The 16,713-nt window shown below is 41.5% G+C and overlaps 1 protein-coding gene across 5 annotated transcripts; it reads left to right on the forward strand.

The window, feature by feature from the left end:
* The first annotated feature begins 2,379 nt into the window (after positions 1 to 2,379).
* Positions 2,380 to 12,009, forward strand: HIKESHI (heat shock protein nuclear import factor hikeshi). 5 transcript variants are annotated; one of them, XM_085574580.1, is made up of 6 exons: positions 2,435 to 2,550; positions 2,890 to 2,998; positions 3,309 to 3,491; positions 7,111 to 7,262; positions 9,731 to 9,849; positions 11,647 to 11,885. In XM_085574580.1, the coding sequence occupies exons 1-6, from the start codon at positions 2,521 to 2,523 to the stop codon at positions 11,699 to 11,701; spliced, it is 648 nt and encodes a 215-aa protein (XP_085430706.1). In that variant the 5' UTR covers positions 2,435 to 2,520; the 3' UTR covers positions 11,702 to 11,885. The 5 variants fall into 5 exon arrangements, with proteins under 5 accessions (XP_085430701.1, XP_085430706.1, XP_021391884.1 ...); XM_085574575.1 differs by lacking the exons at positions 2,435 to 2,550; positions 2,890 to 2,998 and adding an exon at positions 2,380 to 2,432 and having other exon boundaries at positions 3,254 to 3,491; positions 11,647 to 12,009; XM_021536209.3 differs by lacking the exon at positions 2,890 to 2,998 and having other exon boundaries at positions 3,254 to 3,491; positions 11,647 to 12,009.
* Positions 12,010 to 16,713: the final 4,704 nt, after the last annotated feature.

Here is a 16,713-nt window from a genome sequence, read left to right on the forward strand (position 1 = left end):
GGATCCCAGCACATATTCTAGCACACCACCTACCAGTATATTGGTGAAGTTTTGTGACAATCTAGACTCAACTTGCCTGAGGTTTCCTCCTCTTACTCCTGCCTTTGCCTCACCTAGGAACAGAAACTTCTCCTCAGAGGTTCTCTACAAATAGCTGTTTTCTGTCATGCCACTACCCTTTACTATTGAATGGGAAATTGCTGAGATCCATCCCTGTACAGGCCACCAGTTGCTGGCATCAGTGCTTAGCACCAGTCAATGGCAGATGGAAACTGTCACCATTAGTTTATTATCTTACTGTAAAGCTTTCATACCTTCTCTCTGTGAGTTCCCACAGGCAGCTCCTCACAACACTGACTCCTTTTCTTTCTTCCACACAGATGCCAGGCACCAGGGTAGGCCCACATGATGGGATGCGAGGTAGACCTGATAGAAGCTGACTTCTTCCAGTCTCTGTCACAAACACCTGACCCTGACTCCTCACAGCAGCACAGCCAACAGACTCACAGCCACCACTCAGCTAGCTGAGCCACTCTTATAACACCCATCCTTATTGGACACAGCTGTGCCCTATTAAGGGCAGGGCTGTTCTTACTCTTTGGTAATTAGCACAGCTGCAACCCCTCAGGGGTGAGATTGCCTTCAGCACTGTCTCTATTCTCTCACCATCCATCCTCCCACAGGACATACCTTCCCTTACTGCACAGAGGGAATGTGCCTGCTCCATATGACCTTCTTTTACCTAAATGCCATTAAGGCATGGATCTTAGTAGGGGTGCAAGTGAACATCTGTGTTACAAGTAAGTTCTAGAGTAACTTCATAAACAGGCTGAGATTAGATTTTGGCAGGGGGAGCAGCAATGGCTTTGTTGATGTCATTGCACAGAAAGTTCCACAAGTTTAGATAAATAGTAAATAATTAGGTTTAAATTAAAAAAAAAAAAAATCATGGCTAAGCAAGAGTGCATAAGAGTCCTGATGAGATCAGGCTGCAAAATGTGGTTACCCTGAGCCTTTTTGACATGGTGTAATCTCAGAGGTTTGCAGCAAGCTGGCAATCTGAGAGGAGCTCTTGCCTAATTAGCAGATTTCTTGTTGTGTCTCAGTGGCTGCACTGCAGAGATTGGCCACCCTCCACTAATTTGCAATATCTCAAGCTTTAAAACACTTTCTTTCTTTCCAGTTGATCAGGGCCAGCTGGAAAAGCACCTGCCAAGCAGAGAACTCACTTGCAAATGTTCAAATCCAAAATGAGGCCTGGGACTAAGCAGTTCTGCACCATTGCCTCAATACTTCTTACACCTGGGCTTCTCACTACATGCAAGAGGTGAATCAGGCAGAAACACATATTGCATCCTGCCTGTACAAATAATCGTGGGCTAGCATCAGCATTTTCATAGGTCTTGCTCTTGTAATTCCCTCACATTTTCACGCTGCAAGGGACAGGTTGGTTATTCCATCTGGTAGCAGGCACTGCAGTCTTCATTTTGTTGAAGTTTTTAGCATTTGGAAAGACAGCACAATCCTTTGCTAGAACTTTACTACCACAAAGCGGGCAACAAAAGCAACCCTGGGAGCTTCCCCAGGTACAGACCTCTGCCATAAGCCACAGGTGCAGTGCCCAGGGTCTGGGAGGGCTGGGGACAGGAGAAGCTGTCCACCAAATGTGATCCTGGCTGCAGAAAAAAACATTTTCTACAGAGATAGGTCAATCACAGGTTTCAGAGTCCATAGCAGCACACTGGCGTGGTAAAACGGGAGAGGTTTCATAAAGGCTTGTGATGACAGAAATATAAACACAGGTATGATTAAGATTGAAGCATGAATTAAAATACCTGTGTAAACACCAAGAGACACATGAGAACAAGATTTAAAGGCATGGCTTTTATAGTCAGAGTAAGGAATGATTTGTTTCCATCTAGCCCAGCCAGCCTGTGCTCTGACAGGAGAGCACAAGCAATGAAGCACAGGAGCTCCCCTCAGCCAAAAGAGCGCGGGTGCAGCTTTGCAAGAATCTCTGTAAACAGAGATTGAAAAGCAGTCTTTGTGTCTTGAGCTGAGAGGAACTTTTGTCGTAATTTATGGAGATTTACCAGATGAACTGGCTCTCCTCGTCTCCCTGTTCATTTTCTTCCTGTGCTGCCTGATTTCACGCCACGTGTAGATTATCAGGGGTCCATTATAACTCAGCCTAGCTAAAGCACAAGGGGAGAAGGATCTGCGGTGCTTTTGCTGAGCGCACCCCTGCCCACAGCCCCCGGGGCAGCGGCACGGCTGCCATGGGGCTCTGCCAGGCGGCGTCGCGGAAGAACTACATCTCCCGTCATGCTCCACCCCGAGCCACCCACACTGCCTGCGCGCGGCCGCGCGTTGCACCGCGGGAGTTGTAGTCCGCGGCGGCGGCGCCGCGGAAGTGACTCGGCAGTGCCGGGGTGAGCGGGGCGTGCTGACTTTCCGGGGACGGCGCCCATGGAGGCTCGGCAGTAGCGAGGCGTCTGAGGGGGTTCGCCGGCCGCCGCCATGTTCGGCTGCCTGGTGGCGGGCAGGCTGGTGAGCGCTGCCCGGGCCCGGGCGGGGCCCTCAACCCGCTCGGGGGCGGGGTGGAGCTGCCGCAGGGCCCCCGGCCCAGGCCGGGCCCGCCTGCCCGGCCGGCTCCCCGCAGGCTGCTGCCGTGTCCAGCGCCCTTGCCGGGAGGCCCTTGCCATCCCCCCGGCGATGTTGTCTCCTCAGAGACAAGCTGGGAGCTTAAAAGACGCTTTTTAAGGCTAGATTGTGCCTTGGCTGCAAGGATGTGGCATCTCGGGTAAAGAGGAGGGTATCTTTTGCTCTGGCATTCAGCCATCCTTCTGCTGCCTTTCTCAAGGTCTATTGTATTTCCTATGTGAACAGGTTTCCATGATCCTGGGGTTGTGCCAGCCAGGTGGTCAACAGCCACTTCTTAGTGACTTGGCAACCTCTTCTGCACCCTACTTTCCTCCTACGCACATGGGGAGCGAAGGTATTCTGATCCTGTAGTCCCGGGTGGGATATGTGTTCAGTGCAGGTAGAACAAGACTGTTGTGTCTTTCTGGTAATATTTTTTGCAGTTGTTCTTCTGCTGTGTTTGACTTCTATCTGGCTATTTGCTCTTTAGGCTAGTACGTTCCTCACTTTTTGTTATGTACCACTTTAGGTGTATTTCTGTGAAAGGAAATTCGCAGACAGATGAAGATGAAAAACATGTTAATACTAATAAAGATTTTGTTTTCTTTAGGTACAAGCTGCACCCCAGCAAGTGGCTGAAGACAAATTTGTATTTGATTTACCAGACTATGAAAACATCAACCATGTAGTGGTCTTCATGCTGGGAACTATACCATTTCCAGATGGAATGGGAGGATCTGTCTATTTTTGTTACCCAGACCAGAGTGGGATGGCAGTGTGGCAGCTGCTGGGGTTTGTCACTAATGAGAAGCCAAGTGCCATCTTCAAAATTTCTGGTCTGAAATCTGGTAAGGCTGGTAGAACATAGCAATTGGTGTAACAGATGCGTTCCTGAATGCATAAGGGATAGATGTGTGAAGGTTGCTTTGAACAAAAAGCTACTTAAAAAGGCATCACACTCTGTTTTCAGATAGTGTTGAGCAGATGCACTAGAAGCAGCCTGTCATTGTCATGGAAGTCTGTGTGTTACTGTTCCTTGTGAAATTTCACTCTCATCATCTTTTGTGTGTGGTGTTGATCTGGAAATTCTTCTAAGCAGACTTGATGTGTTTTTGTCCTCTGCATAGAGGAAAAATGATCCTGTAAATTCCCTACCATGTTTTTATGTGTTTGTCTAGACATGCCAGCAGCATTTTCTTTCAGCTTCCTCTGCTACGTGCTTGTACTCTTTGTAGCACAGACAGGTTTTGCAGGGAGTAGAGCCTGGCAGTGATTTCTGGTGCTACCCAGCCAGGGGCAGTTGCTCTGCAGAATTGTCCACAGAGGGTGTCCTCATTGGAAAGCAGCTTTCCAAATGTTTTAGTACTTTTCACACACTGAGTAGGGTGTGTGTGTATGTCTCTGTGTGCGTGTGGTTTCCTGAATACGAGGGGTGTGCTGTGTGCATTATAAAAATGATGAGGCATTCCAATGGCACACCTTTTTTGTATAAAAGGGACAGATACATCAGTCAAGCAGCTTAAAATGTTACAGTGATGAAGTAGTACACATCTTTTGTAGGCTTAGATGTAGTCTACATCTTCAGCTTGAATCTCTGTTGAATTCAGCATTGAGGTTGCTCTGCTAAAATATATTAATTCATAATATGGCATGCTTTCTTTTAGGTCAGTCCTGGATATGGCAGTATGCTTGAGATATGGGCTTTTGATCTGCAGAGCAAAATTAATTCTAATCATACACATTCCTCAAAAAATTGGGCTTTTTTCAGAAGAGGGAGCACCTGCAGGAAGTGTTTGGGGGTTTTGTGTATCCCAAAGCTGTGTGGTTAATGTAACCTAAAGCATATCACCAGGGTTTTTGGCTTATGTTTCTCATATTTGAAAGACTCACTGGTATGTGCTCTCACTTTGGAGGAAGGTGCATTTTCAGATGCTTTTTGCATGATTAGCCATAGTTTCCCTGTAAGGGCTGCTCTCAGGGAAGAACTTGGTGACATAGTGCCGTGGGGCACTGCTGTGCTTGATTTGAGGAGCAGAGAGCTCTGCCATTCCCATTGTCTGCAGCTTAGCTCTGATTATGGACTCAGTCTAAGCTACACAATCTAAGTTTCCATGGCCATAAACGATTTTAAGATGGAGAAGATTACATAACAGAGAGCTGGAATCATTAAGAGACATTGCTGATACTTGAACTCTGCATTTTGGGTTTAATACCTGGTTGAGAGGACTAAAGGTGTGTCCCTGTCAGCTCCCTGGGAAGCAGTGGTTGTAGCAGAGTTTCATTCATTTGTGCATAAAGAAGGGGCTTAGAAATGCTCCATGCCTTGCAATTGTAAAGTTTTTTGGTTTTCAGTTGTACCTGAAGGTGTAGAAGTAGAAAACGACTTTGGACTTCTACTTTGCACCCTTACTGGAAGTATGTTCACAAGTGAGGTAAGAGTTACAGCAGAGCCTTTTCCATGACAGACTCTTCTGCTGTGATGCTGTTCATGCTCTAATATGATCCCTGCATTTGAGGCCTACACATGGGTAAGGATTTTATTATGGTTGGGCTGAAAGATAATGAGGGCTCAATCATTGAATTAAAGGTTCAATGAAGGGGAAAAAACTGGTGGAAAAAATACTTTTCTGATAGCAGTTGCTCTGTGGTGATGTAATGTGTTGGAGAGTGTAGGGTCTGAATACAAAAACCTGAGCTTGTATTTCAGTACTGATTAACATTCCCTGCATTTTTAAGGTTTGGAATGCTAATTGCAAGAGCCAAGCATGGAAAACATGGAGTGTATTTCTCTTGGTGTAAGGATGGCAATGGATGAGTTTATTTCACACTTTTAGGCAGACATATTTCCAAGGCTGTGGTTTTATGGGAGTTTATGGAAAGTGACTAGAATGGATGTGTTTTGTTGTATGTATCATGACTGGCTAAGGTAATCATACATTGAAACAGAGCCTGTTGCTTGAAGATGTTGCATTTTTATTCAAATGTCAGTTTCTCAGGTGAAGAGGTCACAAGATGCAAAGCTTGTAGCAGCTCTGTTGCTGTTGGGACTTTTAATAATGAACTTGATACTTGGTTTCTGATAGCTTGTATCAAACAAGCATCGAACAGCAAATGTGAGATCATACAGCAATTAAATGGCGTTTCTCAGAAAAGGTTCTAAATAGCATTTCAGGAGATGAGCTCTCTTCTTACTTACTTTGTGTTAAAGTAACATTTTAATAGGAGTACTTTACTCATAAGGTAACACTGCATTGCAGTTTTAGGATATGGAGTGAGGAGTAGCACTTCAATTGAAAAGGATGCTGAGTTTGTGAGTTCTTTCTATATAGGTTGTCTGTTTGCTTCTTTGTGCCTTGTGTCTCTGCAGAGGAATGGTCAAGTTCCTGAGGTCTTCGGTCTTGATCTCAGTTCTACTTGTCAGATTGTTTTTGCTGGCTGAGTTTTTGACTAAGCAATACAGTGCTTTTGATGTCCATTAGCCTTTCTTGTAGCTCAAAATAGTGCTGACTGGTCTGCAGGACAGCTCTTGATTAGCTTTGCTTTCTCCTGCTAGTAAGGGGCCAGAGAGTGCTGCAGAAGCATTGCCTGTGTGTTAAGAGGGTACTTGACTTTTGTGTTCCCACAAAGGTGCAGCATTAGTGTTTGTTTACTGATAGCAGTGTGGTCCCACAGACCTTTTCCAGTATTTTCCTTTAGAGGTGCTGACAGAAGAGTACATGATTTAAGTGACTCTGAGTGTTTGTCCTTGTTTGCAGAGACCTTGGCTGAAGCTAGGACTGAAAGTATGGATTGAGAAAGGTCAGAAGTGAGGGCAGAGGGTTGGGATGATGCCTGTGTTTGTGGCATGCGGTTTGGGGATGGTTCCTGTTTTCTTTGTGGTACTTGAAAAGTCAGAGGCCTTTCTGTTCCATGACTATTTCTTTGACCTTTGCTGCTTTTGGTGGGTTTTAGCAGTTTGGATGAGATCTAAGGCTGCCCAGCTCTTGCTGAGTCAGAGGGATCAAAACCAGTGCTGTCTACTGTTTCAGAGCAGTCTCACTAGAACCTGCCTTTAATGAGTGAATCAAACAACTGCAGCAGTGCTGCATATTTCCTGTTTATCTGCAATTGCCAAAATGTGAATTAAAAGCTTGGCTCCTGTAGAGAAAGTTCTGCTGTCTTTCACTCACTGATCATATTCCCTCTTGAATCCCTTTACTTCATAGGGAGCTGTAAAGTCATGTTTTTGTGTTTTTTTAAATTTCCTAATGATCTGTTGTGCTTTTTAAATGTACCAGTCACACTGTTCCATCTGTTGTGCTTGTGTGTACTTTTGCTTGGACTGTGGTTTTTCTGTATTTCCTGGGATAGGGAGATCCCTCTGGTGGGAGCTGGGGAATACCTTCTACAGGAGAAACACGGTGGTTGAAGTTACACAGCTTTTACGTGTGTGCCAAACCTAACGTGTGCTGTTCATGGTGCTTTCAGGGAAGGGAAGTCAGCATCCCTTTGGTGCCATGAACCTCCCACAGACACCAACAGTGGCTCAGATTGGAATCTCAGTGGAACTGCTGGAGACCCTGGCTCAGCAGACTCCTGTTGCAAGTGCTGCTGTGTCATCAGTAGATTCATTCACAGAGGTAGCCTGGACTTTCTGTTTTCAGAAATTCTGTTTCTGTGGAAGTCTCAAGAATTGAGCCTCTGAAGCACTAACTGAGGACTGGTAGGGGATGCTGCTGGGGGTGGCAGTAGGATTGTAAGCAACATAGTAATTGTCAAATCATTTGGTTGGATGCTTTGATACTATGAAATTGCTATCGTACACTGAAAAACTGTCTCCTGTAAAAGACTGGAATTTGCATCCTCAGTGACATGAGGCCAAGAGATTAACTTTTGTGTCAGTGTCACTAAAATTATTTATGATACTTCTTATAGGAGCAGCTATGACTAAATACATGTAAGAGAGTGGATCTTTGGTGATTTGTAGGTGCTGAAATTTCAGTATGTAGTCAAAAATCACTCACAAGGCAAATGTGGACATGGATGCAGAGAGATATTAAGATGTACCACTTTCCCTGGAGAAATCCTTCTGATGTAGTTCTTCAAAACTACCAAATTATGTCCTTTCCCACAGAAAAATGTTTGTTTTTCCCCAGTGCCTTTGCAGTGGATCAGGCCTTGGGCTACAATATATGCCATTTTTTAACCCAGCCTGTCCATTAGTTTGAACCTCTGGAAATCCTCAGCCAGCTCTGGCAGTTAGTTGGCAGTCTGACAGCAGTTCAAGGCAAGCTAGACCTGCACAGCGGGTCTTGATTTCCCTAATGGCTCTGGCATTTTCTTTTAACATTTCAGTAGTTGGTGAGGCTTTTGTTCAGGCCTTTTTTACCTTTTGACTTTCTTTCCTGGTGCTTGATGAGTGAGACTGGTAATTGTACAGTAATTTTGATACTGTGGCTGATGTTCTTTAGCAGTTTATACACATTGTAGCTCCAAATAGGTAATGTTTCTTTCAGAAAGTTACCATGACTAGGAGTTGACCAACAGCTATTTTTGTATAGTACAGTTAATTGAGCTTTTCTGGAGTTGTTAGGGGCTAAGTACACCTAAATAATATTTCTGATTCCATCAATGTTCATTTTAGCAGTAGTAGTTATGAGGAATAACATACCACATCAGGTCATTTGCAAGAGGGCTCATGGATTTTTCTGGCAATAGTATTTAAAGAAAAAAAAAAACCCATCTCATGATTCCATAATGTTTTTACAAATGTTATTCTCAGTTAAGTGAATTTTTCTGTTAAAAAAAGATCAGCATCTAACTCTGAACATATTAACTGAAAAATGTAATTGCCTTCAAGGAATGCAGTTGACCCAAAAGGTGAAGTACTACTTACTCCTACAGAGAAAATGTGTGAGGTCAAAGTGGAAGGAAACCTTTTAGGGAGCAGATTGCAGAGGAAGGGCATATATGACTGGGAGCATATTTGTGAATAATGGATAGCTTTCATTTAATTTCTGACACCAGCTCTTTGGAACTGCTGCATTATAGTAATAAAAGTATTTTTTAGTGGCAAAATCATCTGTTGGTACCTAACTGAAGAAATTACTCTCCTATTACATTTTTAGTAAGTTTTATGAAGATTTATGATTGAATATATCTTTATGTGTATAAACGTATATAAAAAAGAAGTAGGACAAAACCATAGAGTTCTGCATGTGAGTGAGATGAGCCTGCGGGTGGGGTTCTGGGATATGATTTCTGCTCCTTTTGTCAGAGGGGAGTACAAGACTGCATTTATTAATTCAGGCTTTGTTTTCCTGTATCATATCACTGTCTATGAGATTTTCCATATGAAAATTCCTTGTTCTCCCATCAAAACAAAGCATAATCTTTTTTTTTAATAGAGAAAATAAGGAGTTACTGTAGACTTGTATATTTGTAGACTGGCTGGGAATGTCCTACAGCCTCATCCTCTGCACACTGGCCTTGCTATTTCTTGGCCTCTCTTTCACTCTTTTCTTTCCTAGTCCTATAGTTTAGGAGTGCCCTGTGCATCCTTTAGGTGTTTTCCCCACAAGATCTTGTAGTAGAAGATGCCAGGACAGCAGCCCTTCTTAGGCGAGTGCTAAAGGAAATTGTCTTGTCACTGGAGTCTGATGACCTGTAAATATATTGCAGACCTTTCCAATCGTTTAACAAGTGTTTTTCTGGGAGCTGGAATGGCAGCTTTGGCCCAGTATGGAGTTGTTCTGATTATTCAATTTGGAGGAGAGGGACAGCTTTTCACACAAACAGCTCTTCTGTTACAAACAGAAAATGTTCTTCCCAAGGCTGTTTGTCCAGCTGGATGAAACTGAGCAGAGAGCAAGTGAAGATTCTTAAAATGATTTCTGAATGCTGAATAGATCTGAGGGCAAGACTTAAGCTTAGGATATTTTGATCATTGTCTCTGGACCTACTACATCCACTTTCCCACTGTGTTTTAGATGACAATGTTAATATTACTTCATTCATGTAGGAGCTGCATATCTGTTAAACTTTTTCACAAAAGTTCAAATTGAAGAAAGAACTTCCTTAAAATATCTTCTTTTTTTTTTTATTTCAGTTCACTCAGAAGATGTTGGATAACTTCTATAACTTTGCTTCCTCGTTTGCTGTTACTCAGGCACAGATGACCCCAAATCCTTCTGAAGCTTTCATTCCTGCAAATGTAGTTCTGAAATGGTAATGGCAGTGATCTCTAGTAACAAATGTGGTTTTTTTCTAGGCATTAGACCATCATTTCTAAGAACTGAACTACTGTCATGGTATTCAGTGAGATGATGCAGAAGTGGTTTAAATTGTTGTTTATTTCTAATATAGAGAGGTCCTGCCCACTGTTTTTGTATTTATTTGTCAGCTTTTTTTTGTTTGTTTGTTTAGTTTGTTTTGTTTTGTTAGAGAAGTGTTATGCAACCAGTGAAACTTTTTTGGTTCTAAAAAGGTTGCCTTTGACATATGTACATTTGCACTGTGTTGCTGATAATGCAAATGCTCTGGAGCTGTGGGAAGACAGAGCATACTGATACCTGTCAATTTATGCTTATTTGTTTTATTTGGTCTCTTCCTAGACATAGTTCCAGCATAGTTGCCTTGCTTAAGAATATGTGAGAGGTGATGAAATCATGTTACTAGTTGACCTGGTTCTGTCACCAAAATCCTTGAGTATAAATACACAAGTCCCTCTGGGAGTTGTTTTCCAGGGACTGGTTTAATAACTGTCTGGGGATAGCCTGTGTAGTCTGGAGATAAATTGTGAACTGCAGGTAATTCTTGAGGTTATCTGAAAATGTCTTTCCTATCAGTTTGGCCTTATTTATTTAGCCTCTGCAGTATTAACCGAAGCCCTATTTAAATCAGTGTTTGAGACAATCTGAATACAGTTTTATCATTAGTAAGATCTCATGAATATGCAAGCAGTTGATTAGAGACATATGTATTGTCTGGGAGTGTAATTTGTTGCAGATGCCTTGTGTTTAGAAGGTAACTACAGACTCCATGAACTGTATGTGGGTAGGGTCTGTGATGTGACTGGTCAGTGCCTGGGTGAGGCTGAATGGGTTTTAAACCAAGACCTTCAGTCTTTCCTCACTTAAGCTGGGCTGTGAACTATGAGGTGTAGGATAGTATTTTGTGGTTTCCTTTGTTTCATTGCCAGTACCTTTTGATTCCTTACATTTTGGGTTCGCGAGGATTAAAAGCGGGGGGTTTAACTTTTGTGGCTCAAAGCCTATAGGCTTCTCTATTATTTTTTCTTGTAGAAAGGCACAGAAATTGTGTATTTTGCCTATTTCTTCACTCTGTGTCAACAATGAATTCTGATGCTGTTTGTTTATGGTTTGCTTGGTTTTGTGAGTATGGAAAGTGAAATTAGGACAGCATGTGTGCATACATGTTTACATTATATGTTAGAGAATTACATTTTCCTATTTGATTTTACTAAAACATTACCAGCCAGCCTCAGATTTATACATTCATTCATGATTTTCTAGCCCAAAAATGTTATGCATAAAACAGTAATTTATAATTCATGGACTTGTTTAGGTTGGGACAGACCTTTAAGATGGAGTCCAACCATTCACCTCCTGCTGCCAGGTGCACCACAAACCCAGGGCCAATAAAACATGTTCACATGTCTTTTAAATACCACCAAGGACAGTGACTCCACCAGTTCCAGTGTTTGACAACCCCTTCAGTGAAGAAAATTTTCCACATGTTCAATCTAAATTAACTTACAATTTTATTAAGCTTGAATGAGTCTCTTCTGGGATACTGGTTTAACAGAATTCATCTTGGTGAAATACACAAGTCTAACTGCAAATATTCTAGATATGCAAATTGATTTGGGATTTACTGATTTCCTGGTGTGCAGTAAATGTAATTTATCATGCTCTCTGCATAGACTAAATTATTTGTACCCTTTTTAAAAACACAATTTTATATGCAGCAGCTGTTATTTTTGTTTTATTTTTATTTTTCTAGGTATGAAAACTTCCAGAGACGTCTGACACAGAACCCTCTCTTTTGGAAAACATAAGTTTAAATTCTCGCATTTTGAGTTCTTTCTAGAGTGTTACCTGAAAGATGCATCAAGTAACTCTACTGAAGATTTCTGGGGGGGAGGAGGGGAAAAACCCAAACAACGATTAGTCTAAATAGACAAACTAGTAACTTTTATATTACTCTTGAACAGTATTTAAAATTAAAATCAATGAAAATTACTAGTCTGCATGTTGGTTTATTTAATTTAAATGCTTGGCTGCAACAAGAAATCAATGTTCCATGTAGAAATATTTATTTGAAACTGCATTTAAAGTGGAAAAAATTACAAGATGAAAAATGGCAGCACTGTGTCATACTTGTGTGGTGCTTTGGGGTATTGTACACAAACTGAATGCGGACTTTTCCTTCTTACCTCATTTCAAGGGTAATCGGGCAACTGCAAATATGCTGATGGTTTTCCTGCTTGTACTTGCACTGTAAGTTCTCCCATTTTGTGGACAACCAATATCCCTGTCCCCAGCTCATATAAAAGGTACAGGAGTATTTTCCTCTTTGGCAGTAAGACACTATTGAGCTTAATCTTGGAGTACCTGTCTTTAACTTTTCCTGTATGAAAGTGAAATGAAGAGGAATCTTTAGGAACTTTGGCTGTGCTAGAAGAATTATTCCCAGTAATAAGAAAGTAAAATCTTGTTTCTCTTAGAAAGAGATGTGGGGTGTCTGATAATGCTGTCTAGGTTACTAGCACCAAAGGCTGTCACATTTGCTCATAAATCCATAGGACTTTGGGGTGGTCCGAGTGGCTCTCATGACAAATGCAGTTTCTGCTGGTGTGATGGTTTTGGCCATATGTGCCTAGGTATCTCATAGGTAAGCTCCAGCTGGCCCTTCTGTTCACTAGATCAGCTTGCTCAGAAGTACTATTTTTAACAATAGATCTTGCTTTTTAAAGTTACTTTCTGTAATGAAGGACTAAGACTTGTTCCCAAACCACTGGCATGATAAGTTTTTACTAGTTTCATTGACTGGGGAATTAAGCCTGTAAGGAGTCCTTTATCAAGCGAAGTCAGCCTTAGGTACACTTATCCTGAGAACAGAAACTCAGTTCTTTGAACGTGCTCAATGACACCCTATGTCATTTCTGCCTCAGCTCAAAATGGACTTTTCCCTTGCATAAAAGCAGAGGGACTCAAAGAATAAAAGGAATGAGCTCAACCTGGGACCCAGAAGAGGAAGCAAACAGACTGATGAAACCCAGGAAAACTGTTGCAAGAACAGCTTTTGAAAAGTTAAACTAATTCTCTCCCAGGTAATTTATGGAACAAGGCTCAGGGTTATTTCCTGGAAGCCATGGCACAGACCCAAGCCCTGAAAAATTTGGGTTGCCTGCTTGACTAGAGGCTTAATTTTCTTAAAGACACATTTGTAGGCCAAATGCTTGTAGAGAAGCAGCAATGAGGGAATTTAGCAGGGGCCCAGGCTAAACTCCCTCATCAGAATGGGTCATTAGGTTCATTCCATGTGACCTGTCAAATTCTGCTGTAGGATGTTTTTGTCACACAGGTGGCAGATGCCTCACATAGCTGGTGACAAAAGTGGATCAGAGGAGACAAGAGGGACCAAATAGAAGTTAGGAGTGGTCATTGCTCAGCTTCTCATACTTCTAAGGAAAGATCTGGCTGCTGTGGAAATGAGTAATTAACACTTCACAAGACATCAGGAGTTAAGGACTATGTGTCTACATGATGTAGCAGACTCACTCCATCAGCACAATTTAATTAGCAAAGGAGTGATTTATTTGTAAGAAAAAGAGGTACTGTCTACACCTTCCTCATCTGACTGCCCAGAGCTGCCCTCTATGAAATAATCCGCATGTTGCCACTTCTTGTTGCAACTTTCCACGGCCCTCACCATTCAATATGGTTGGTGAAGAGTGAGTCATAGAACCAAAGGTATTTAAACCCAAGGGCCCTGTTTGAGCACAGGCTGTCACTTTTCTGCTCACTCTTCTCTCTTCTAGTTATAACAAGCTACTTCTGTTGTGACCAAAGCTGCATTCTGGTTATTCCAGATGCTGGTGGGATTGTTGTTTGGGCTTCAGGAAGCCAGACATGCCAGACTAGACCTTGTGGGTAGGATCACTAAGTCCAGCATGAGTGCTTTAGCTGCTCTTGCCCCTGCTCCAGCCATTAGGGCTGTAAATGAAAATATGTATTTCTATGGGGTTTGAACAATTCAGTAGTGTAGATTAAGAATTTCTCCCAGTGCTGTAGCCACTGTGGGTTCAGTAGGTGTTGTCTCTGAGCTCACTGAATGTAGCACACATTTGAGAGCATCATTGTAAATTACTTTTCTTTCTTGCTGTGACTGAGCTTACAGATCAGGAACTCACAGAGGGAACAGTCTATCCCCCTTTAGTATCAGTATTTTGCCTTTCACAACTGCTCTGAAATTAAGAACTGATTCATTTCTACAGGTGTGGATGGCCAGACTGTGCTTCTCAAGCACAAGTGCTTTTTCTTTCTCAGTTTTGAAGCACAGGATTATGGTGGGTGAGTTTCACTAGCTCTGTGAAATCCTATCATATGATCACTAGTTAGGGTGCTTGAGGAAACAGGCATTCAGTTTGTCTAAGGAAATTGAATTTAAGAAACTCCAGGGTCTTCTAACGTGTCTCCCAACAATACATCTTATCTCAACACTGTGGTTTTAAAATGGGAGAAGAGGATTTTAGAAAAAAATCTGAGGAGAAACAAAGATACATACATTCATCTATTTTGCCTTTAACATATTATATATATATCTATATACACACACATATACTTTTTTTCTCCACACACAAAATACTAAAATTCCTTTCCCCAGGTATAGTCAGAGGTATAAGGTCTATAACAATAACAAGCTCTATGTAATACAAATTATTTTGATCCTCCTACATTTAGAGTAATTTTCCCATTCCTATTTTCTAGATACTAGGGAGTTCATGTTTTAAAGAAAACCTGTATAAAAACCATAAAATCCTGTCTACTGATCACTGGATCAGTAGCTTTGAGGCTAAACATACCCTTCCATGCCAAACTCATAACTGTGACAGGGGCAGATATATTTCTCTCCATTTTGGGGCATTTTCCTAATTGTTTTCCTTTCTAAGGCAACAGGAATTGTTAGTTAGAATGAAAGATTCTTGTCACAATGGCCCTACCTGTTTCTACATCTGCCCTCACCACCATGTCCAGAGAAAAATTTAAAAGTACAGGAAGAAACAAAGCACATATATTGCTGCTGGCTTATACAGAAACAGATGCAAAATTCATAGCAAGTAGTCAAAATTCTAATTATGCATGTGATTTGTTTTATTTGTTTTCTCAAAGTTGCTTCACTTCTTCATTGTAAATATTTTTCTGACACATCTCATGGTGACAGCAAAGAATCTAACCATGTCTATAGCACTTGCAGAGGAAGTTAATTCCTTGATATTTAGCCATGGAATCAGAGCTCCCCAATACAATCAGTGGTGAAACATAAGCATGAAATGCACCAGAGAAAACAAGCACTCCTACCTATACTAGGCAGGGCAAATTTGATCCATATTTGCACTTTTTTTTTTTTTTTTTTTTGGCTTAACATTAAAAGCCTCAAGAAAAACCTGATTTAAAACTGCATTGTGGCAATGTTCTTTATTCATTCACCACCAGATGGAGCATCACCCCAGGAAACAGGACCATACTCTGAGAAGAGACCTTTCAAGTGAACCACTGATTTAGCCATCAGGAGCCTGTTTTCTATTCCTACTTCCAGCTGTGGTACAAACCTTGCTGTCTCTGGGCAAAGTCTCTGCCTAAAAGTTGGAACTGTAGTCCAAGACTACCATTTATACAATTTCTAAGTTTCTGAAAGTTGGTAGAATAAGACAGGCCTCTGTTATATATTCAGCGCTTTTTTTTTTTTTTTTTTTTTTAAATCTCTTCAGGAAGACTCAGTGTGCAGTAACTCAGGGAATCAGGAACCTTCGAATTTTAGAATGCTCTTAATGCAGAGTTCATAAAGAACAGACTGCTGTAACAACACTTGCAGCCACTGAAACAGTTTTCTGACTGTACTGCAGTTACTCATCAGCCTGACTTCACCTCTCCCTCACCTGTCTTGAAATGGGGAACAGGAATCAATTACAGAATTTGCCGAAGAACAGACCTAAAGCTGGCCTGAAGACAATGGAAAAAAGCACATGTTCTTTCAGGCTATTTTTGGTAGGTTTCTCCAATACTAGGGTTAAACTACACTTCTACTGTTGAAAAATTCAGGCACTGGAGCTCTTAAGGTATGTTTCACAAAAGTATATCTTAAAAGGTAAAAAGGTTTTGGAAAATATTAAACTAGTCTTTAAATTCTTTTGCAATGATTATAATTCTAATAGCGCTGTATCTTCCAGAAGACACACAATAATTTTAATCCTTCTCCTTTGTTTTAGTCTAGATCTAGGCAACTGTAGGAAGAAAACACCCTAATAAAATACATAAGTTTCATATTCAGTTAAGCTTTATCAGTCTGCTTGTTGACAGAGACTTTTCCACCCTGATGTCTGTATTTTCAAAATATTATTAATTCTACACACAGATGGGGCTGACTGTTGTAAAGGAGAATTTTTTCTCCCCTTGGCTTGTTACAGCTTACTTACACAAATTCTTCCCTTCATTAACACTGTTCATAAGATTTCAGCTCTATCCTGTTTCTCAGGGCAAAACTGGAACATTTGTCTGCCTTTTAAGAGGACAGTCTTAAGCACATTTGTAAGTTAAAACAGAAGTTAAAGCTGACCCTAACTTTTTTAGGCCTCTTTCCAGTCAAGCACCACCCTTCCTTTCCTTCCTCTTAAACAGAGCAGCTCATTTGTCAGAATGTACCACTTATGTCCCAAAACAACACCCATGGCTGAGAAATCCCTCCTGCTTTTATATCCCATTTTACTCTCAACTCTGGCCATGGAAAAACACAAAAGACAGTCTAATGCTATGCTACTGTAAAGCATTTGCAAAGGCTATGTGGCAC

The sequence above is a fragment of the Lonchura striata genome, chromosome 1 (assembly GCF_050655825.1).
Source record: "Lonchura striata isolate lonStrDom1 chromosome 1, ASM5065582v1, whole genome shotgun sequence".
NCBI classification, from domain to species: domain Eukaryota; kingdom Metazoa; phylum Chordata; class Aves; order Passeriformes; family Estrildidae; genus Lonchura; species Lonchura striata.